Source organism: Calidris pugnax, unplaced genomic scaffold (genome assembly GCF_001431845.1).
Source record: "Calidris pugnax isolate Ruff unplaced genomic scaffold, ASM143184v1 scaffold70, whole genome shotgun sequence".
Taxonomy (NCBI): Eukaryota; Metazoa; Chordata; class Aves; order Charadriiformes; family Scolopacidae; genus Calidris; species Calidris pugnax.
In genome coordinates, this window is record NW_015090862.1 from 10,370,787 (window position 1) to 10,394,254 (window position 23,468).

At 37.5% G+C, this 23,468-nt stretch overlaps 2 protein-coding genes across 2 annotated transcripts in view; both read right to left on the reverse strand.

Annotated features, from left to right (window-relative positions):
* The window catches only part of LOC106889383 (hepatoma-derived growth factor-related protein 3), a 65,283-nt gene extending 65,120 nt beyond the window's left edge, over window positions 1-163 (reverse strand). The window contains exon 1 of the mRNA XM_014944307.1: window positions 141-163. Within this exon, the coding sequence (XP_014799793.1) occupies window positions 141-163 (23 nt within the window). The remainder of the gene's footprint in view (window positions 1-140) is intronic.
* BNC1 (basonuclin 1) lies at window positions 141-21,432 on the reverse strand. Its single transcript, XM_014944281.1, has 5 exons — window positions 21,288-21,432; window positions 8,763-8,865; window positions 8,362-8,597; window positions 5,174-7,101; window positions 141-3,126 (listed from the first exon to the last, which is right to left on the reverse strand). Exons 1-5 carry the CDS (start codon window positions 21,294-21,296, stop codon window positions 2,445-2,447), a joined length of 2,958 nt encoding a protein of 985 aa, XP_014799767.1. The 5' UTR covers window positions 21,297-21,432; the 3' UTR covers window positions 141-2,444.
* Between the last annotated feature and the right edge of the window lie 2,036 nt (window positions 21,433-23,468).

Below are 23,468 nucleotides of genomic sequence, written 5' to 3' on the forward strand. Positions count from 1 at the left end.
ATAATGACACTTCCATATTATGGAATAAGTTAGCACCATTGTCAAAACAGTGCTCTCCCCAGATGGAATGTGTTTTCAGGTTTTGGTCTTTTTTTAAATAGAAATTAAGAATAGGAGTTTTTTCAATCAAAAAAACCTACTTTTCTGAATCAACCAGAGGCATTATTACTTGTTTTTATTAACACATACAAAATTATTAGAGTATACAAATGTGTTTCCTTTTTGGACACAGTGAAAGCTAAATTAATGGGCATTACAGCATTAGTTTACATCACGTTGTTTCAAAAAAACACCATTTAGGATTAAACAAATAGGTTTATATATACATATATATAAAAAAAAGAGCTTGAAATAGCTGGATAACAAATCATTGTCTTAAACTATCAAAAGGCTGGGAGCAATTGTGACTCCTACGGTTGTGCCGTTAGCTTTCAAACCATCATCTCCACTGATATGAATTCCCATTTAAAAAAAACCCAAACACCACCCAACTCCCCCCAGAAAACCCAGAACACCAACCTCCCCCCAAAAACAAAAACTCAAAGCAGTGGCACAACTTTCCCCAGGCTAATATTTTTTTCCTGACAGCTTCAAGCACAAATGGATTATTTTAAATATCACATAAACCTACTGTAAATTAAAAAAATAGAAGATTACTTTACACAATGCATGGAAACCATTTCAAGTGAGCACAAACATTTACAACTGTGTCGTGTTTTTCTCTTGCATAACCCATACTCACACACAAACCAGTTTTCAAAAGAATTAGTGAAATATTCAGTCCACTTTTGTTTCTTTTATACAATATGAAATGGTTACAATACCATCGTATTTTTTAGAATAAGTTAAACATCAAGACATATGGCAATAGCATTGTACTATTCTTTCTACACACATATGAAATCCAGAAATTCAATCTATTTTTATTCAGTCACAAAAAATGAATAAAGACTAAGATCCAGTTATACTGGAAAACTAGACTAGTTCTAGAAACCACAAATACTGTAAGCGCTTTGGTATGTACAGATTGTGCTGTCAATATCATGCTTGCATACTAGAATTGATCAACAGATTTCAACTGGTGAATTAAAGTAAAAAAAAATAAGGTACTGTAAGACGTGCTTTCTTATTTCTTTTTGGAAATGATTCAGTCAAAGATTATGCACCACAAGTACACACACTGCATTTGTATGATGTGACTACAAATTAAATATTTAAGTGTTTTTTAAATACAATGTAAGACCAGTCTTCTTAAGTGCATAGAACACAATGCAGAATACTGTTAATTACAGGGACAAATACAAAGATATTAGACATTTTAACAGATATTGAACAATGTTCTCATAACAAAAGGTGTGAATGAGAATAAGCATTCTTCTATTGTTACAAAGATCAACAAGTTTTTTCCCCTACCAGTAAGAGAAACAATAATTGCTGAATCATGAAAGATACCTACTGCAACTATTTTATCTCTGTCTCTCAAAGACACCTGAATGGCACCTTCAAACCCTTAAGCAGTTTGGTTGGGGATTTTTTCTTCCTTTTTTCTTATCCCCCCCCCACTCCCCCCCATTTTTAACATAATCTTTTCTCTTCCTGAAAGTGGAACTCAAAAAGTGCATTTTAAATTAAAGGATTTACTTCTCCCCTATTTTATGGATGCATTTGCTGTGGTTTAGAAATTTTAGCTTAACCTATTCATTCTTTCTATTACTACAATTTATCAGAATGTCTCATTTATTCAGGCAACTATGCCAAGTTATGTAGCCCCTGCTTTTGCAAAGAAAATGGTATTAAATTCTAAGCAAGCCAAAATACTGCAATCTTTATTCAAGGAAAATGCCAACTCAGAGTGTAAGGACCACAGAATTTTCAGATGATTTAGACTATATGCAAAGTCTTCCAAAATTTGTATATTAGTTTTTGGATTTTGGGATGTAGTAAACTGCAAATACCACGTTCAACTAATACTGCACGTCAGCTTCAGACTATGGTCTCAGGAAAGAAATGGCTGCCCCAAAACTCTCAATCCAACCGGAGGAAACTCACCCCAGTTGTTAGTCATGTATTATACAACACAACCATTCAACATGTAAACACAAGGGATGATGGTTCTCATTTGAAGCTCTTATTGTTGGCAAGTAATACTTCACAGGCATCAGAAATACTTTAACTAAAGTCTCCATATTTCCCCCATTTCTAAGATGCTTTCTTTTCCTTACAGAAGCTTTAGCTATTTAACGTCAAACCAAACAATTGCACAAAAACTACAGCACCAAGCTTTGCTAAATGAAACCGCTGGAGAGCACACACAGGAGAAAAGAATTTGACTGTGGTTGCGGAATGGGCTAGAAGTCAAACGAGTTTAAATAAAATTAATGTTAACACAATCCTTAATTGAAATGATTGATTCCTAGCAGAAATAAATTAAGATCAGCATGATCTTACTGTAGGCTAGTTGGTGACCCAGCCAGACTTTTGTGCAGGTTCGGGTTTTGACTGTGCCTGTTCCGACTGCGAACAGATGAAAACATTGTGTTGCAACCGGGGATTTTACATTTGTGGAGCTGGCGGAGGTGCACAGTTTTGTAATGAGCCCTGAAAGTTCCTTTATTACTATAAGTTTTTTGACATATATGACAAGTTATTGGCAAACTGGAAGGTAAATTTGCAAAGTTTTGATTAGCTTTCTCAATTAAAGTACAGTCTTGGTAGAGTTCATCATTGGGCATTAGGCTGGGTCCTTCACAGCTTTCGTCACTATCATCCAAGGGCATGGTGCATATTTCACTTCCTCCGTCAGAATCCCAAGAAGAGTGAGCACTGCTCTCAGATTTAATGCTGGAAGTAGTGCTTAGATCCAGAACGGTTCCATCATTCAATGGATCGTATCCGTAACTCTCAGAACAGGGTTCTCTAATTTTGCTCATTGGAAAAACCAAGCTGCCTGTTCTGTTCATTCCTTTGAAGATTACAGAAGTATGTTCAACATGTTGTTTTAAAGAGACATCTTGACAAAACTCCTTAGCCATGTCTTTCAAGAGGTATGTTGCATTGAAATGGTTGTTGAATTCCAGTGTATCTTTAGTCAGAAGCTTATGATGAAGATTTAGGTTTGAACTATGTCTAGAAGAACAAAGACAAGCTTAGCAAGAAAGTGTTTTGCCTCACTTAAGAGCTGTTTCATAATGATCATTAACAAAGAAAAAAAAATATCAATATTTAGTAACATGCATGAACTGTGTATTTCTAATTTGACCAGCTGCCACACTGGGAGTGCACACGGATGATTTATACATGTGACTGGGTATCTGAACTTGCTTACACTGGCATACATAGAGTAATAACTCTACAGAAATCAATGTTTCAAATTCTGTCCTGCGTTGTGGGTAGCTGTCTGCTCCACTGTATCTTGTGCTGGGCCTAGAAGATCTGGGGGAGAGATTAAAAAGCTGTATACTGAACTGAGATCAGAGAATGGACTGAGTGGGGGGAAGAGACAAGATTCTTTCCCAATGGACCAAGCAGGAAAGGAGTGACACCTGATTCTGCAAAAAATATTGATGATCTCAACTGCTGCAACCATGGGCCAGGATGCAGCTGGATACATCAGTACAGAGCTTTTCCTTGTCAGGAATTTCCTTGAAGAAAGGAATATTGCATTTTATGCAATTTGCAAACTTCAAATGGGCATCTCTGGATTCACTTTAAAAATCATCAAAACACACAAAATCACTGCTCCTCGTTGAATACTATCAATAAGCTCACTGGGAACTTACAGGACCTAGCTAGGAGATTCAGTTTATTGTAAGACAGGCAAAACATTCATTTCTTCCCCTGGCCATCATGGTTTAATCCACACCATGAACTGTTCAAAAGGGCACAGAAATGTTTTGCACTTGCAGTCACAGCACTCTAAAGTCTAGAAACTTTCACAAAGTTGTTATAAAAAGCTACTGTTCTGCCCAAAGCTTGTGAACTTTCTTCTGAGTTTTTTTTTTTTTCCAAAAGCACCTATGTTAAAACTTAACTGAATATATTGGTGTGGGAAGGAATTTGTGGCATGCAAATGTAAGCCTCACTACTGGCTGCCTTTCCTGTGGCCCATATCACAATTACAGTGGAGAGGAATTCACATCTGGGAAGATGCAGGCAGCAGATTGGGGTATGAAGCCCTGCCAGCAGCAGATGAATCTGTGCATCTCAGATGCAGCGGCCAGTCCTCAGAGACTGGATCATCCTCTCTCTGGAGTGCATCAGCTGGCTCCAGTACTCCTAGCAGATTACAGACAATCTAAACCTTGTGTCACTCTGAACGACTATCCAGGCACGCGTTCTGCAGCCCAACGCTGCTATAACACGGTTACAGGAGAGTTAAAAAAAGGTTACAACACTTAGTCCCAACTTTAACAGGTTTTCTATTTATCACTTAGCAATTCAGATACATAACTGATGGCCAACAATAAAGTGTCAGTTCTTGTTTCTCAGCCTGTGTGCACAACAGGCTGAAGTGAAATGATTTACAGCAACACAATACTGCAGCTAAGAGTAAACTGAATCAAGGTTATGGTATAGTTTAGGAATTAGTATGTAATCTCACATAAAAGCACTACCCATGTGGATACACACCAGATAAGAGTTAGCTCAACTAGCACTTAATTAATTAACTGACGTTAATTTTCTACTGACATAGAGTAATCTTGCTTTTTCCCACCAGTCTGTTCAAAATCCTTCAGTAAAACAAGGACAAGGGCAAGTGCAGATTTCCTGAATTGATCTCATTGCTTTTTCATTAAAAAACACCGTATACATTAAAATACACATGAAAGTACATATTAAACATATAAGTCCACACATGCATCTACCAGAAAATGACTGAATTCATACCCTTGTGGCTTTCCCTTTATGTTATAAAGTATTCTTTCAACTATTTCAGTCTTTATCAGTTATGAAATTTTCATGGCTTTATTTAATACCTCGTAGTCTAGTGGAAAGGAAATGTTTCTTTCAACGGATTTTCATTTCATGAATGTTCTGATAAGTTATCGTACCTGTTATACGAGGATACATAGAAAATCTTTGCAGGCTCCATTCCTCAAACACTCATTTCAATTTCAAATTAGGCTCCATTGTGATGGTAAAATAAATACAATTTTGTTTATAATTTTCTTACCTGTCTCGACTTCTACGAGAAGGGAAAGCAGCATTACAGCCCTCAACTGTGCAAATATGCATTTCTTTGAGATGTACATTTTTAAAATGCATTTTTACACTGTAAGGGTTTTTAAAAGTCTTCTTACAGATGTCACAATGAAAGCGGCTTTCTTCCTTCTGAATCCCTAGTGCATGTTGACTGACATGATCCATATCTTTAGAGTCTTCAAAACAAGGAATGGCAGCACCCCTGTTTGACAAAGTGCTGAAAAAGCCCCCGGTCAGCAAGTGGTGTTGCAATTCAGGGCAGTCGCTTTTAGGAATCCTGCGCTTTGACTGCTCTTTAATATACATGGGGGGTTCAGTCATTGGTTTTATAACATCATTGTGGTGGTGATTTGGATCTTCATATATAATCTCATGGGAAACTATTTTTAATGGTTGGTTTTCTTCTGGTTTAACCTCTTTCTCACAGTGATGCAATTCATTCTCAGAGATATCCTTGATGTATTTGTTATTTGGTGCAAAGACAGATTCAAAATACTTTGGGCCCTCTACCCCAGAGAGAGATTTCCATGAATTACCTGAATGGGGGTGCTTTTCCACCCTGTCGGTCACCTGCTTCTCTATCTTATGCTCACAGGTCTCAAGCTCTCCATCGCTTACCACTTGCAGACGTGTATCATCTTCAGAACTGGCAACATCACTACTTTCATTAGGTGTCTCAACAGCTTCTTTCTCTATCTTAATAGGCATGCTTGATTTACGAGATTTCTTCTTGGGTAGGATGTCAAATGGCAATTCATTTGAAACAAGCTGCTCTGGTATTGAGGAAGAAACAAGAGGCAGAGAAGGAAGAGTACCTGGAGTATTAGCAAGCTCAGCTGGTGTGACTGGACTACGATAAAAAGGAAGAACAGGCTGTACAGTCTTCAGGTTTGGAAAAAGGACACCATTCTGTCCAATAGGGGGAAATCCAACCTGACCCTTTGAATCTGTACAAGAGCTGGCATAGCTGGTAATAGTTCTGCTATCCGGAGTTAAAATTGTAAATTCTGTCCTTTTACTATCTCCAGGTCCAGCAATGGTCAAACCATTTCTTAAATCTTTATCCCTGTTGTTTCTGTTCATTGGCATATGGAGTCTGGGGTTAGGATTTGCACTATGACGATTTCGACTACGCAAAGAGCTAAATACCATATTGCAGCCCTCAATCGTGCATTTGTGCTTTATCTTCAGATGAACAGCATTGTAATGTATTTTCAAAGTACCTTTGTCATAAAATGTCTTTTCACATGCAGTGCAGAAAACACGCCCTTTCCTTGGCCCAGTGCCGTTTTTTTCAACAGATTTCATTTTGTTTTCTGGAGATAGTGCTGTCATTTCAAGCTTTGCTGCTATATTATGTGAACTGGAATCACTTAAAAGGGCATCATCTTCTGTTTTAGTGATGACATCTGGACCATTTATGCTTCTCTCATTTTCAACTTGAAATGGTGCAGAACTAGAAGTTAAGAAGCTGCTTTCAGAAAATGGCATCTGAACATCTTGTTTAGTTTCGTTGCTATGGTCTTGACCTTGCTCAATCAAATGTCTTTCTGGTGGTGAACCTATCAAAGGTGGAGGCACTGGACTGAAAAACTGAAACGGCAGCATGAAAGCCATATTATTTACAATATTCTCAAAGGGATGAATGTTGGTGGGACTTATTTTGTCCAAGGAAGCAGAAAAATTAGGACTGTGTTGATTGCAGCTCTCAATGAATGCCCTAATGTCCAAATTGGCAGTTGGTGGCGGTATTATAATTGATTGTCCTTCTTTCTCTTGAATTGCCATTAGCTCTACAATGGACTTAGTTTCTCCAAAACGAAGAAACTGCTGCAAAGTAGCCAGTTCTTCTTCAGTGCTCATTATGCTCCAGTGGTCCAACACCTTTCCTGAAGCATCCTAAAGCCAAAAATATTTCAATGAGTAGGACATTAGTTAAGGCAAACAAAAAAACCCTCCCCCCAAATCTCTCATTTTTTCAGGGACTGAAAATTCTTCTGTAGTGAAATGCTAAATTCATTATATTTAATGAGAGATTAAGGCCAATGCTGTGATACTTTCTTCCAATTTTTGCCACATTGGTGACATTATTTCTTTCTGAACTGACAGTAATACTTTCCAATAAACTATTCTTTTCCACAAAAATTAAGACACGTCATTTGAACAACAGTTAGTATCATGTAAGTACAGACAGCAGAGATGGAGCAATCAGACCGAGATTTAGCTTCTCATTTAAGTCAAGTATTCTTTCATTGCAAGTTTAATAATCTTCCAAGCAACTAAGATCAGAGAACAAATGAACCTGTATTGATCTATTGCCAGTGTTCACAGAGCACAGCTGTAATTACACTAGAGTGTTGGAGTTCTTTCAAACTCTAGCTATGCCTAACTTTTCCCAATAACTACAATAAATATTTTATCACAGAACATGTATTTGATGGCCTACTGAGATTTTTCACAGTGCATGTAAGAGTTTCTAAGATGATGAAGAACGTAACATTATAAATTTTTCATGTGGTAGAGGTTCAAGGTAATTGATTCCATATTTTTAATCCTAACACTAAAAAGCAAGATTATCAAGACCATTAAATATTGATTCCTGTCATAATGTAAGATCATAATGTTACTTTACATAAAAGGTAACTTCCACAGTAGCAAGGACTAACATCAGCGTAAGCACATAGGGCCAAATTCATCCTTGATGTAGCTCCGGTAAGGTCAGTAGCGCTACACCAGAGATGAATATTGTCCCTGGTGTTTAAAATGATGGCAAGTTTATTTGTCAATGTATTATTCTGTTGTATAAAAGCAAACTCACTGTTTAAATAATACTACAGCAAGTTCTGAACCCCTTTTTCTTTTTTTGATACATCCCCTGTTTTTCTATTCACTAACTTACTATTTTTCTTTTTATCTTGGCTTACCTTTGTTGATAAATTTGAGCAAAGTGGGAAGATTTCAGTTAATCTGACTAAAAAGAGAGCAGTGACTGAAAATCCACCCTTTCTTTTCCAGCACTATGCTTGTACAAGTCTATTACTGCTCTTCAGATGTATCACACCGTTAACAAATTGTGAACCACTGATAACATTAAGCTAGAAATCATTGCCAAGTATTGCTTAACTATCATATTTATATTTTAAAAGCCCCTCTAAATACCTGTAGCACATATCCACGTATATAATCCTGTAGTGTCCAATCCAGAGCATGGAGAATCTGTATCACCTCTTCCTGCTTCAGAACACTGAAAAGTCGATCTAGCAGAATTTTAAGGCGCACAGGAATGGCTTGGGTTCCATACAACATGAGGCTACTGATATCAAAGACAACATTGGATTGAACTATTTCTACCTGGGTTGATGGGTAGAGGTTGGGAATCCTTAGTTTGCTCAGGGCTGAAAATAAAAACACAAAATGTAAATAAACTTGAGTCAAAAGAGACAAATAGAATTGAATATAACTAATACGGGGATCTTGGGGGGTGAGGGGTGACACAAAAAGCATGCTATAGTGAGCAGGATTCTAAAAGGGTTTACATAGATTGTAAGAACAAATATTACCATGTGCTACCCATCCATGCCGGCATTGGTCACATTGTCGCTGATTTATTTTCCCAGGTTTGAAACACTGACAACTACAGTTCACAAGAGTGCATCGGATTGCCTGGAAATCGATAGAAAGGATGATAGGTAATATATAAGCACCATCTAGACTGTGCAGATTATACATATACAGTACAGCCATAAAACCCATATGAAGGCAGAGTTAACATACCAGCACAAACCTATCAATGTGCAATTTAAGTAATCCAGGCAAAACCTGAGTTATGCAAGACTACCTCTTCTTTAAAGACAATCTGTCACCAGCTAAAACACTAGAATATTATGGAAGCAAAATATTTAATGACATACATAGCAAAACAACTGTGGGATTTACTTAGGCTGAAGCACCTTTGTAACAATAATAAAATCTTCTTGTGCATTCACCTAAGCTATGATCTTCATGTAAGATCACTTTTTTCAGAAAGGTCTGGAAACAAAGACAAACAGATGAAAGTCCCACTCTCTTGAAGTTTTGCTGGAACTCCATACTGCAATATAGGAAGCTCTAATGAGCTCTAATGAGCACCTTAGCTCCGCATAGATGCCATCCCTTACATACAGCAGTATCTACATAGACTATATGTACCCTGTCAAAGATACAAGATGCTTCTCAGTAACAAAGCTCACCAAAAAGGACTCCAAGCCCTCAAAGACTATAGCAGCCACATTTTGTAAGGGAAATGCTTGAAAGATAATAGGCAAAACGGAGCACACAGACAGATAGCAACCAGTTGCACGGTTCAATTTCTGCATCACTTTACTCTCACCAAGGTCATATATAATGCAAATCAAATTACTATTCAGATATTCCTAATCAACAGGGCAATACAAACTTGCTTCCTGGAATGTATGCTTTCTTCTGTACGTGCCCATCTGCTGCAGAAGGCAGGCAGACAACTTTGAGGTCCCAGTTAAAGCTCCATAGGGATTGCTACAGAGCAAAACATTTGTAGGATTCTCTATTGCTTAGATCTGATACTGAGAATAGTTCCTGCATAAATGGAATATTTATTAAGTAAAGCTATTAATGTGCAGAAAATCTCCACTGGAATAAATTAAAAAAAAAAGTCAGATTATGCAATTGTAACACAGCCTCATTTTTCTGTTCTTAAAACAAAATGTTTTACATTTTAAAGTGTAGAGAGGCAAATATGAAATAAGGCAAAGTTATGCCCACTACTGGCTGCTACTCCTGCTCCTGGGGTCTTATGCAAAATGAGGACTTCTACTACTTATTAATACCCATAGAAAAGCAAGACAAGACTTGAAGAAAAAAGTAATATCTTTTCAAAGCAGGCATCCTCACATTGGCACATCTGGAAAACATGCAAAGCAGCAAGATTTTGGACAATCAGGCTAAGAAAGATGGATGCAGGAAATGTTTTAAATGAAAAAGACACAAGAGAAAGGTAATGTCACTGGAGTTTGCAATGGGTGTTTCTTTAGGCTTGAAGAATTTGATTGACCCAGGGCAAAAGAGGACACTAAGTACAACGTTCAACAGCAAAAAAAGCACGTGCAGGACATTTGGATGCCCAGTGCTTGACATGACTGGATTTAGACTGAGATTTTGAAGTCTCAGTAGCTGGCTTATCAAGGAGTTAGCTTAGATGCCCATCTCCAAAGTGAAGTGACTTGATGCTCAGATTCATCTTTATTTGAAGGATCGCAACAAGTGGCAACAGGGCTATTGGAATCTCTGAATCACTTTGTCTTTAATCTTTTAAAGGAGCCATTGCAAAATACTGAATTCCTGAGAAAAGCTCTGTGCTCCCCATAAAGTCGTAAAATACACATCAAAACCCTATGCAGTGTAAATTACTTCACTTTAATGGAGGATATATTTTCACTTAGATGCTAAGATACTTTCATATAACAATAAAAAGCCATAAATTTCTTATGGAAAGGTTGGGAAAAAAAAGGTGTAGTTGGCTGATGATTCATTTCTATCACAAGACATCAAACACTAATGCAGTTCAAGCCTTCTACCTCTGTACATATATAGTATTCTGTGTATTCTGCACAGACTGAAGCCATTCCATAGGTGACCATGCTAGGTTCAGTAAATTACAGCACATTCCATGAATACATCTTTTGCAATCCCTCCAGACAAAATTACAAGAGTGTACTTCCTTTTTCTGCAAGAAGTAACAGAAGTAACAGAAATATGCACAATGAAAAAAGCTGTCATGATGATAAGTTAATTGAGATTTCAACATTTTTTTCCTTCGTTTTCTTTTGGACATGTTCCACAAACCACTGACCTTTAAAACTATTTTCTCTTTTTAATTTGTGTACTTAGACAGGAAGGATATATTGCACAAAATTTTGCATTTCATAACTTTGTGTAAGCTCTTTCTTCCATATTGTACATGTATTTAGTCTTCCTGTATATGTGTAGAAGACTTCATGTGCAAAACCCAGAAAAAGTACAAGGAGGACATTTTGTTTTACATATATGAAAGCAGCTATTAGAAAGGGACTAGAATTCCCCTTCTATTCTAAATATGGAATTGATCCACTCAAGTCAATACGTTCCTGCTTCTGGACACCAGTCTTAGATGTATTGCAATTGTATCCTGCTAACGTATCAAAGCTATACCCTCAAATCAGGGATCTGTCACTGACTTAAAAAATTACTTGTAAGAATCCCTGAGAAAAAACAAGTGTGATTTTCAGGTTGGTAGTATTTCCCTTCATTTGTGCTTGTTAGAGCACGTGTCTCCTAAAACTTTTCTAGCAACATTTGTATTAATATAGTCACAGAGAACATATAACATGGCAAAATTAACTTTTAAAATAGTCAGTGAGTCACAATTTAAAATCTTCATTCATTGTTCAACTCAAAAAGGCACTTTTTAAAAGATGCACTTTGATTATCTCCCAAATTAACTTATATCAGAATTTAATGAAGAGAAACTTAGCAAAACTTCATGAGATTAATATGCTTGTCTTTTGCCTGTTAATCCTAGTATCCTTAGTATGTCTATTCTAAGGTACTGTAATTATATCAAGTCTTTTAATAAGCTTTATTTTCCCAACAAGTGGAATGTACACACAATTTCATTCTACAGAACAAAGGAATAACTTTCTATATTGCATACACCTAAAGCTTCAAAATCATAATTAAAGGATTGGAAAGGTAGTTGGAAATTAAAGTGGAAATGTTTATAAGTGCAATCCTTTCATTCAGGTCTATTATTTAGTTTCATTTTCCAGAAACATAAGGCAGATGTCTTTAAAAAAATAATTCTTATGCTATCCTCAAGGACCTTGTTATTGCTTTCCAGTCACTCTCTTCCTCACAAATGGATCTTTCCAAATCCATTATCAGCAACACTTCCTTATTTTTTTTTTAGAAAATAGAGTTGAAAATTCATATCAAAATTTTCTGTGGTTTTACCAGCACAACTGCGGGAATTTGAACATCAGATTTTTTTATATAAATGATTCTTCATTACAAGAGAGACAGATGAACTGTGAAACTGTCCACTGAAAAACATCCAACTACTAATCACCGAAAAAGAAATGCTAACATCTGTTGCCTGAAAGTCACGACTGCTGACATCTTTTTTGCCAGGTATTGACGTGGCTTCGATCATGCTTCAAAAGTAACTGAACATCTCTTTGTGACCCACTCGCAGCCTTCACAGCTAAAGAAAAGCACACACTAATGGGACAAGTGCATTCCGATTCTGGGTACATAATCAGGCTTCGTTTTGTAAAGCAAGTTTGAGAACATCTATGGTCTCCTGAAGTCTTTTAGGACTGATGCTCACTTGCAACATACTAACAGCAGGTCAAGACAATGCAGCAAGAGAAGAGCAGCTTAACTGTATCAAATCTCAGCTAGTGTTAAGTGGATTCTAGTTTCACAGCACTTTGGGTTGGGAAATAAGTTAAAAAGTAAGTAAATATTGAAGACTCTGTCAGGGTGGAGTTAGAGATCTCTCCTCATGCTAGAAATCCAGTTTGGCTCCCTGCAGATGGTGAGAGCTGCAAATGCAGGCACCAGTAAAATGGAAGAGCAAGTCCTCCCTGGTAGTATTTAGTGTCAGTAACGCACAGGTCAGCACCCCCACTTGTTTCTGGCATCCAAGAGAAACCCTTGTCTTTGCACAAAGCTACCCCCAACATTAGAAAGCCCTTTTTTTGATGCTGCTGCCATTGCACGAAGATCACGAGAGCTTTGCTGCTCCGCTGTGGGGATTGCTGGCAAAACAGTGGCACTGATGCCGTGTCACAGGAACACCTTTTGAAAGCAGGGATCCTATCAGAAAGCAGATTCCTATCAGTTTAAAATGCAAGTTTGAAGAAGAAATAGGAGTTACACGAACAAAAGATGAGAGAGAAACTTAGGTTGACATATAACAGATACCACTTTTCGTGTCCTGTATTGAGGACTTCTAACAACAAGCCATGTCTCCTACAGCCATGTCACCTCCATTTCCCAGAAAAAGTGATCCCCCTGAATATCTGTAACCCTCCAAGATACATACTCCAGTACGAACTGTCCTGTAGGAAAGAAGTGGGATGTGTCCCATTTCTGCAGAACAGGCTTGCAGTGGCTCCTCAGTAACAACGCTTGTGGAGAAAGAGGCAAGATATATAATGGGGGAAGAAGATCAATTTGTAAAGTATTAGGACTATTTTTGTTTGCCAATCAGCTAAAACATGAAAGCTTTTTTACTTCCTAGAGTACAGGTAACATTTTTCTCACATATTAAGAATAATCCACACAAATTGGATTGGTTTATAGAAATAAAATTAAACATGGGACATATGTCTGGTTATTAGGAAATATTTTCTTGCTTGTACTTTGTAAAAGTTTTGTAAGGGAAGTAAAGAGATGAATACATTTACCATCTCTAAAAGTACATTCCCAGCTAAATCAGAGGCCAAATCCAAATCTATGCGCATCTTTCAGTAAAAAGAAAACAGTAACTATACAAGTTGCCTTCATGGCAAATTTGTTTTCTTTCCTTTCCTGTTTTAACTTTTATCCACCAGGTTTTTTGTGGTTGCAAAGTTTAAATAAGTCTTCCTTTTTCATCACCCAATTACATTTGATTACTTCTGCATTTGAATCCTTTGAACAACCACTGAAAGCTGGGACAAATTAAAAAAAAACCAAAAAACTTATCTTAAGCATCTCTGTCAATGCCCTGTTTTCCACATCATACAATGAGCAAAGCTTTGCTTTGTCCATTTTTTTTATCAGGTAATTTTGGCCACTTCCCCATGGGATATACTCCACTGATAAATAATACTGTCTGTCAGTTTTGTCATGATTTAAAACAAGTTCTCAATTTACATTTTGTCCACCTTACTTTCACTGTATCACAACCCAGCTGTGCCCATCACACTAATAATATTTGGCTTTTTTTCAGCTATCCGACATATATTTGTATCTGCCCTGTCCACTGTATGGTACATATTTAGCCCTTGTGTGTGTTCTTCCTAAACACAGGCTTCAGTTTTTGATACTCTGTTGAGCTCTCTGCGGTTTATCGGAACTAAAATATTTTCTAGTACGTTCCAAGTACAATCACAAATGGCGTCAGGCTGCTCTGGATGATGTAAGTATTTGTTGAAGACATAGCTCAACAACTAAACCTAAACTGCAGGTTGATATTATATCTCTTAGAGTTTAGATTAAGCATCTTATATCTCTATTGTTCCTTGAGAGTTTCAACATATTCCAAGGCTATGAATTCCATCTGCCTGTAGAGAACATTAGGAGGGCCCCTGCAGCATCTTCAAGGAAAGGCTCTGGGCCATTTTCTTCTTCCTGACATGCTCACTTCAAAGAGGAAAGGGGATGCCTGCAAGTAGATGCTGGAAGGATACTCAGGGAATGGGGAAAAGAGAGACACCAAGCAATAATGCACTGAAATGCATTTATATTTGTACAGGTCTGACAGCGAGGCCAATCTGAAAGTCACTCTGCACGGTGTAGGCTTGGCCCATGCTACAACTTGCACGTGTTCAGCTCAGCACTGTGGTGTTTTCTTCTGTCACGTGTTTAAGGCTCTCAGTTATGGCTGAGGTCAAAGCTATACTGGTAAGTTAGACACCACCTATAGCGTATATACACTGCCTGCCTCTGACAGCCTTAGCCCTTGAAACAAAGGGATTTCCATTCATCTATATTTATGCCTACTCAAGTACATTTGGTTGTCTCAAGTTCTGCTGCTTTCATACTAAAGTTTAAAAATACTTAAGACTAAAATAAATAATTATATAAAATTATTAAAACAAGGAAAAGGTCCTTATAAGATCTCTAATTATACTGAACGCTGCACACACTATTTCCACAGTCTTATCTTACAAAAAAATATTTCTTACAAAGTAACAGCTGCCATTAAGTTATTTAATAAACATAATAAGTAACAACAAACATCTTTGATGAGAAGCAAACAAACCTTATAGTTTCTTGTATCCAGAAAACAGTCTGATATAAACTATTGTATCCAGAAAGCAGTCCCGTATTTTGAGCTTTTAATTAAGTTGAGAAAAGTTGCACATGGATGTGACAGGGTAAACAGCATTGACCAAATAGCTACAACCTTCTCCATTAACAGACACGTTTAAAATGGCAGCCCTGGATGATTCATTTGACAAACTGCTTATTAGTAAAATAAGCTAGCAAAATTCTTGTCTCCTGCTTAGGAGACCAGTAGGAGAGAGGTGGGAAAGCTGGAGATAGACCACAATTTGCCTTTTACAGAGACACTAAACATGAAGTTACAGTCACAACCCAGTTCCTAAATCCATGATGGCTCCTCAGTAACTGGGCTGGTTTTTGTATGCACCAACCATGTATGCTCCTACCATGGTCAAGAGGTGCTAGAATCTTTGAAAAATCCAGACAAAAAAGCTTTTGTTTCAAGGCTAAACAGAGATTTGGGAGTTTAACTTAACGCCTATTTGTTGAGAGCTTTGGCTAGTGCTGTCAATTCCCACTTATCCCTTCTCTGCAGGGAAATTGTGTTGCGATTTTTACTCCTAAAGAACACAATGGCCACAAGTTGAATACATTTTCTAGATAAGACCACAGAATACATCCCATTAATTATCGGGATCCTTATGTAGATATTCATATTGTTTATTTGGGGTCAGATACCAAAACCTGACCTCCTTTTAAACAGCCACAGCCTGAGAACACACATAAGCAGAGTATTTACAGCCCAGATCCTGCAGCAAGTTGCATTACCCCATTACCCTCTCCTCAGCGGGGCTGAACAAAGCAAATTTTGGCCTAGAATTTGACCAGACCTCTCCCCTGTGGGTGCAGTTGAGCACCTTGAGCTGCAAATGCTTAATTATTCTTGTAATAATTGACTAAAGCATCCTCAAAATCAGCCAAAAAGTAGAGGGGCGGGGAGAGGGGGCAGTGAAAAAGCTCACTAAGATGGAACTGAAATTAGGTAATACCTTCACACGATGGCACCACCCCATCAATTCAACCACGCTTGTGGATTTAAAAGACAGTTTTAGCTGGCTACTGAATTAATGGGCCACGAGCACACACGTTGCCACTCTGTTAAAAAGTTTTTTCTGACTGAGACCGGTCCCGAGACCGAGGAGCTGAGATAAGAGAATAAACTAAATACAGCCTCACAACCCCAGAGCAAACGCGGGCTGAGCGGCAGCTTTCGCGGCGAATGGAGAGGAGCTCTGGGCAGTCTCGAGCCAGGCAGCCGGGCGAGGGAGCAGGAGGCAGCCGCTGCTGAGAAAGGCAGCGTGCTACAAGGCCAAACTTTAATCACAGCATAACTTGTGGGATGAAAATCACTCCTCATGCATGTCACTTACCCTAAAGGGCCCCTTAGGGCAACTCTTGTTAATGGCACTGTCAAAATAATTATAAAGAGAAAAGAATGTGCGTGTGTGTGTGTGTTTGAGCACACACACTCAGACTGCTGCTCTTTAAACAAAAAGCACCGGACAGTAAAACTTAACATTGCTGTTCAACAACGTGCTTGTAGATACATTGGCTTACGCTGCAATTAATCTCACTTGTTAACAACAGGTGTGTGCTGACAGACAGCTTGGCCAAACGGGAAGGTATTTAGATCCTCTTTTACCGTTTGGTTTGGAAAAGAAAACAAGAAATACAAATTGAAAAATGAAAAATGACACATTATCATTACCTTAGACTTGTTACTTACTTCTGATTCTGAAACAGACTACAATTCCCATGGCATACCTGCCCTACCCCGTGTAGGTCAGAAACTTACACTGTGCTCAGTATTAAGCAGTATCTATCACAAGATATTGAAGTAATTTCCCTTTTCAATAAATGTACAGGAACAATTCTTATTAGCACATTTCAAAAATGAGTAACAGAGTGCTGCATACTGATGAGAAAAGCTGCCCAGGCTTTGGAGGTAAGGATAAGTCCCTGGATAGAAATGGTGTGAAATTTCTTACGATAAAGCACTAGATGCTATCTAATCTAGCAAATAAATTACACCCATACTATTGACCCATATTGACATACTATGCATACCATGTTATATTCTGAAAATAGACATCTATCCATAAGCTAAATTCTAATTGCCTATTTAACTCCAAGCCCTACATTAGCAAGAAATAACTGTTATAAACACAAAAGCGCAAGTATCAGAGAAATGAAGAATATTAGTGTAAATCACCTGCAAGCCCTTTAAGATACGCAAACCCATTATATTATGCCTTTAACTCTTTACCTAGTTTATAAAATGTTATATGTGCACAATGTGCGCGAGTCAATGATTCAGACAATCCTAACTCTTAGCTCCAAACACTGCTGCTTAAGTCTCAGAGCCATAAAATATGCATGTTTAATTTTTTTTTCCTCTTTTCCTATTACAGAGAGATGATATAGATTAAAGAATAAAAGAAAACTAACAGCACTCTGAAATATTTAGTGTTACACAATTTCATTTAATGCAATTTCATAAATTTTATACCCAAAGAGTATTTGTACACATACACATGATACTATCTATGGTCCTACAGTTATGCAATATTTTACGCAACAGTGTAGCTCCATTGGTAATTTCACAATTTAAAACCTAGTATTCCTTTTTATTGAACACAGGTGAGGAAATTTTAAATGACTTTCAGACATCAGTTTAAATAGCTACTTTCATACGATAAACCAGCCATTTCTCACTGATAATCAGCTATATTTGAAGTTGGAAGTAAGAAGTTGAGGGTTAAAGAAACAATCCTACTATGGTATTAAAGTGTGGACTGAAAATGTCTATTCTAAAATGACTCAATTCTGTTAAAATTTTTCACTTTTCCTTATTCTCTCAAGAATACTTATTTTTGAGTCTGAATATTGAAATTTCAGTCCCTAAGCAGATTTTAAAGATTGTAATTAGCAATAAAGCAATAAGAAATATGAACTAAAAAGAAGAAGGAAAATGACACTTGCTGTAAAACTTCAGCTGTAGCATCTGCTAGGACAAAAACTGCTGGCTGCCCCGCGCACAGGAGCTGTGAGAGTTCCTGTGGAGCAAGGATGGGCAGGAGATGACCCAAAAGGCCAAAACAATAGTTTTTCTTCCCTGCATTTGGTGGATGTTTTGCTGGAATAATGAATTCAAGTTCCATACCTAAATTTTAGCTCAAATCTGTATGAAAAATGCCAAATACACACAAGATATTTTTTTTAAAACACCCATGTGTAGCAAAAGCTATAATCTAAAATAAAATAGACCATTTCTGTTCTTCTCAGAGGCGTATTTAGTATTATAGTAATGAAGTCTTTATTACTGAAAGGAAAATAAATCACTGGCTTGTTTGATTGGAAATGGAATGACATGCTCAATGCTGGAACAGATTTTTCAAGAATATCAGAGGCTCGGAAGCTGGAAGTCAAGACATTTGGTATCAAAAGGCCAAACCCTTTTGCAGCCTAAGTAGGCAGAATTTCATCTCGGCTATAGTAAAGCCCATGAAGTGGACCAAAATTTGTAATAATTTTTCCTGTTTCTGTGAAGCTCTCCTGCAGATTTGGATGTGTTTGCAGACACCATTATTTTTAGGGTTCTAAATAGGTTGAGATGGTTCCATAGTTAAAAGAATAAAAAGAATAATTAATTTTTAAAATCAATCAAGCAAAAGTCCATATTTTAAGTATAAGAGAAATGTATTTTCTGTAACATTAGTTACTTTTTCCATGTTCATCTATTGTTAAATGAAAGTCTGATTAAGCTGCACAATACTAAAAACTTCAGTTTAATTCAAACAAAAATGTGCAATTAAACTGCTTGTAAAGAAAACTTATTAACATTATCCACATAATGGTAAATATATCTAATGAAATATACACGGCATGTTCTTTGAAAGTCTGTATTTTTTCCCCTTTTCTGTAAAAGAAATAAGAAAGGTGTTCTTCAGTGTATATTGTTCTAATCACTAGAACAAAGAAAACCAACAGGCACTGTTGTTGGTAGTTAAAAATAATGCTAGTCCTACTTTGCACCATGACCTGGAGTGGAGTGAGGCTCCCCACCTCCCACTCCTCCAGCACTGAAAGCGGAGCCACAATTTCAGTATTTTAAAACCAAAGGAGAGAAACAGAGACTCTCGTTCTAACATAACACTTGCATATTTTTCAGCAAACTGCAGTAAACAGAACTGTATTTTCCAAAAGGATGTTAAAAATAGAAACATATGATCTTTTCCCACCTAGAATTGTATTCTTACAATTAAAGACTATTAGCTGGCATCCCTTTTAACCGTCAAACTCAGACAGTGGCAGTTCTATAGCCACAAAGAGAAGCAGTAAATGAGAAGAACATGTTACTACACTGCATTTGAGAAAGTTTGGCTCCAAGCTATGCACTGATTAATATCAGATCTCCTTCTTTACTTGCCTCTTGACAATCTTGTCACATCTGGCTGACAAATCCTTACAAGCTTATCCAAACCAAGGCAGCCCAGATCATGCTCCAGGAGTAGCTTGAAGGAAGCGGCAACACCAGCCATGCACTGATGTGCCATCATGAAACTAATGAAGCTGACTTCACTTGCAGACTGCAGGAACACGAAGAAACACAACATGCCTCAAGGTTTTGCAACATAACGCAGAGTTAGCTCACCAAAAGATAAGACAAACAATCAGCTCCCGAGGTTCAAGAAGCCAAGTAGTTACATGAATTACAAAAATTTATATAGAAATCGCTTGAACAACAACCTCGACTAAATGAAATGAGCACAATAAACTCCAACTTCAGATCAGATGTGAAAATTGACTGCTAAATGCCTTTCAAACAATGGTTTGTTTCAGATTAAAACAAAACCAGTTAATTTCATGTTCTCCCACATACCCAAAATATCAGAATGTTGCCTGGCTCACAGGTTATTCAAACTGAAAAACACTAACAAAAAAAAAAAAAGAAAAAGAAAAAGAGAGAGAAAATAAATAATAGTGTCACTTTGTATCCATAGGTTTTTTACAGAAGGATAAACCACTGCCAGGGGAGCCAGTAGTCCTCCCCTGGGTTAGCGATCTGCCCTCTTCTCATTTTTAAACCAAGGATTTGCTACACAGAGGTCTGGAAGTATTTGGCCAATTAATAAACCAGAAAGTAAAATGTTGTATCTTAAACACATCTAACAAAACCTCATTATGTATAAGCTGACAATTAAACCATGTTTAATTTTCTATGTGATAAAAAAAAAAATCAAAATAAATTAAAGAAGCTTCTTGTATTCTGATGCATTTAACCTCTTAATTAGCGCAATATATTTAAAAAAACCAGACACCCCCCCCATACACACACACACTCTTATTCTCTCCCCTGCCCCCTCTCTCATTTCCCCCCCCGAAATACAAACAGACTGATCCTAAGAATTACTGACCTTATTTTCTGGATGCCCAGTAGTCAACAATAAATTGTATATAAAGGGCATACATTAGATTCCACTTTAGTGGTAATTTCTAAAGAACTTCGTAGTGAAATTACATTGTTGTCTGCTCTCCAGTGCATTTATACGTCATGATAATGATAATGTATCTCCTTAAAGCACTTGACTCAGAACACATCCGAGTCACAAATCACAGATTTTATTGCTATTAATGTATATTGAGAACTTGTACAATTAAACATTGTCAAGTATTTATGATTTACATGCTACTACTTCAATTGAAAAACAATTACACAAGTGATGGCTCTGCTTATTATAATCAGCCTGCAATTCTGCATTACTTACTGTAGAACAGAAAAGTCATACAGTTGTTTACAGTGCACAGCAGAAAGAAACCCAGGATTTTTTACACAAACTAGTTTTCTACTTTCACAGTATCTTTCTGTAATTAAGAAATGGAGAGTACAGCTCCCTGCAGCTCTCATCTCCATTGTTCATTACCCAAAACAACACCATTACAAGATTTTTTATATCTCCACAGTGCATAACCACAAGTAAAAGTTGCACAGTAAAAATACACATTCATATAGAACTGCAAAGAACTTTCCTTACCTCAGACATTCTTACTGTGCTTATGTTTCCAGAGCTATAAAACAGTTTCCCATTCCCTCAGTGAGTTGTACAAAGAAGTACTGGAAACACTCCTGCCTGTACAAGTACTAAGGCAGAACCATCACACGCCTCTTTACTCTTGTCTGACTCTGAGCACCTCAAGGTCTGATGTATGCTCAGGCTGTGCACAGGGGAGTGAAATAAGATCCTCCCCCTTGGTGTTCTCCAGACCTACAGTACGAAGTTGTGTCTGCCTCTCACCTCTGCAGCCAGCTCTCACCTCGCTGCCCCGCAGTGCTGTGCTCCAGCGCGCTCCTCCAGTCGCAGGGCAGTCCCCTCACAGCTGGCTCGAAGAGGGCATGACACTCATCTTTCACAGAGATTTGATCAAAAGGAGTCACGGAGGCTTGAGGCGCTCCTAATGCAGTGCGAGGAGATTCTACCTCTGCTCTGGCAGCCTAAGTAATGCATTAAATCAATGCAGCTGACCTAAGGCCTATTACCAGGTTTTTGTTTTTTTTTTTTTTTCTTCTCAGAGTGTACAACTATCTGCAAATAAGCTATGAGGTACTTATGATTAAAATTACTTATTTTTAGCATCGGAGTGTTGTTTTTCAAATTGCAGCTGCTGTGTTTTTTTTTTTTTTCTTCTCAGAGTGTACAACTATCTGCAAATAAGCTATGAGGTACTTATGATTAAAATTACTTATTTTTAGCCTCGGAGTGTTGTTTTTCAAATTGCAGCTGCTGTGTTTTTTTTTTTTTTCTTCTCAGAGTGTACAACTATCTGCAAATAAGCTATGAGGTACTTATGATTAAAATTACTTATTTTTAGCCTCGGAGTGTTGTTTTTCAAATTGCAGCTGCTGTGTTTTTTTTTTTTTTCTTCTCAGAGTGTACAACTATCTGCAAATAAGCTATGAGGTACTTATGATTAAAATTACTTATTTTTAGCCTCGGAGTGTTGTTTTTCAAATTGCAGCTGCTGTGTTTTTTTTTTTTTCTTTTTAAACATTTGCAGGTCTCAAAGGTTCACTGAGTGGGGTGTGTATTTTTTAAAGTTAAAACATTTCCCCCTATCAACTTAATTTCAAGTTAGGGCTGAATTTTATTTCTTTTTATGAAGTTGAAGCTTCCTATTAACATAAGCACAGGTCATAAAGACAGGAGAAGAATTACTTTCCAGTAATTGGGCCAAAATCTGTTTTCAGTTATTCAGGTGTTGGGTTGCATTCATGAGTTAGAGTAGGATTTTTGTCACAGTCATTTCTCACCTATTTAAAAAAAAACAAAAGAAAACTCAGAACAAAACATTCCTCTCTTCCTCTCTCTCTCCTTATACCTCCTGTAGATAATTTCTTGGCACCCTTCTAACCCAGGAATACACTATACTACGCCCAGGGATAGACATGAGCCAGTTGCATTGAACTCAGTGGGAATCCTTGTAGGAACATACCAGGACAATATTTGACCAGCTGAATACCTGTAATCCCATAGGAAAGGCAGCAGGAAATAAGATGGCTGTAGGGAGAAGACAGCTAACATATTATTATTGTTGGTTAATTTGTTGTCCTCTTCTAATCCTATTTACAATTTGCTAGATATATGCACAATGCTTAAGGAGAGAACATAATTTACATTATACTAAATACTGGAGTACAGTTAATGTTAAGTCCATGGCATTAGCTGTGGCAGGCCAGGATAAAGCCAACGTGATACCAGAATCTGGTCCAATAGAGCACGACATGAAAGCATACGCTTTCCCTAAATCCGTGGGTTTCTCCACCCTATGCCTTATTTCTCCCACTGAGCTATTGAACAAGATCGAAAAACAGAGAGGGGTGTTTAGTTTCACAGCATGGTCTGCCAGATACTTCTGCCAAAAAACGCTAAAGTGTGAGAAGAGTCAACCACTGGTGGCAGCTTGGTCCATCCCCAGCAGGGCTCTACGTAGGGGCTCCAGTGCCACCTCTGCCCCTGCAACATGCCAGGGCACTTCTCTCTTGGGCACCCAGGACACTTACACACAGATTATCAGTGGTCTTGGAAACTGTAGGAAAAAGAGCCTGAGAACTCACAGCCAACATCATGCTATTTGAGGTGATTCTTAACAGCAGTGTTTTAAAAGCATATGTTCAGTGATGAGGGCAAAACCTAACTGCTCTCTCACGATGATAACTC

Coding starts and splice junctions, on each gene's coding strand:
- BNC1 (XM_014944281.1), bottom strand. Junction 8,598..8,762: donor GCATGGATGGGTAGCACATG/GTAATATTTGTT, acceptor TTTTATTTTCAG/CCCTGAGCAAACTAAGGATT. Junction 7,102..8,361: donor TACGTGGATATGTGCTACAG/GTATTTAGAGGG, acceptor TTTTGGCTTTAG/GATGCTTCAGGAAAGGTGTT.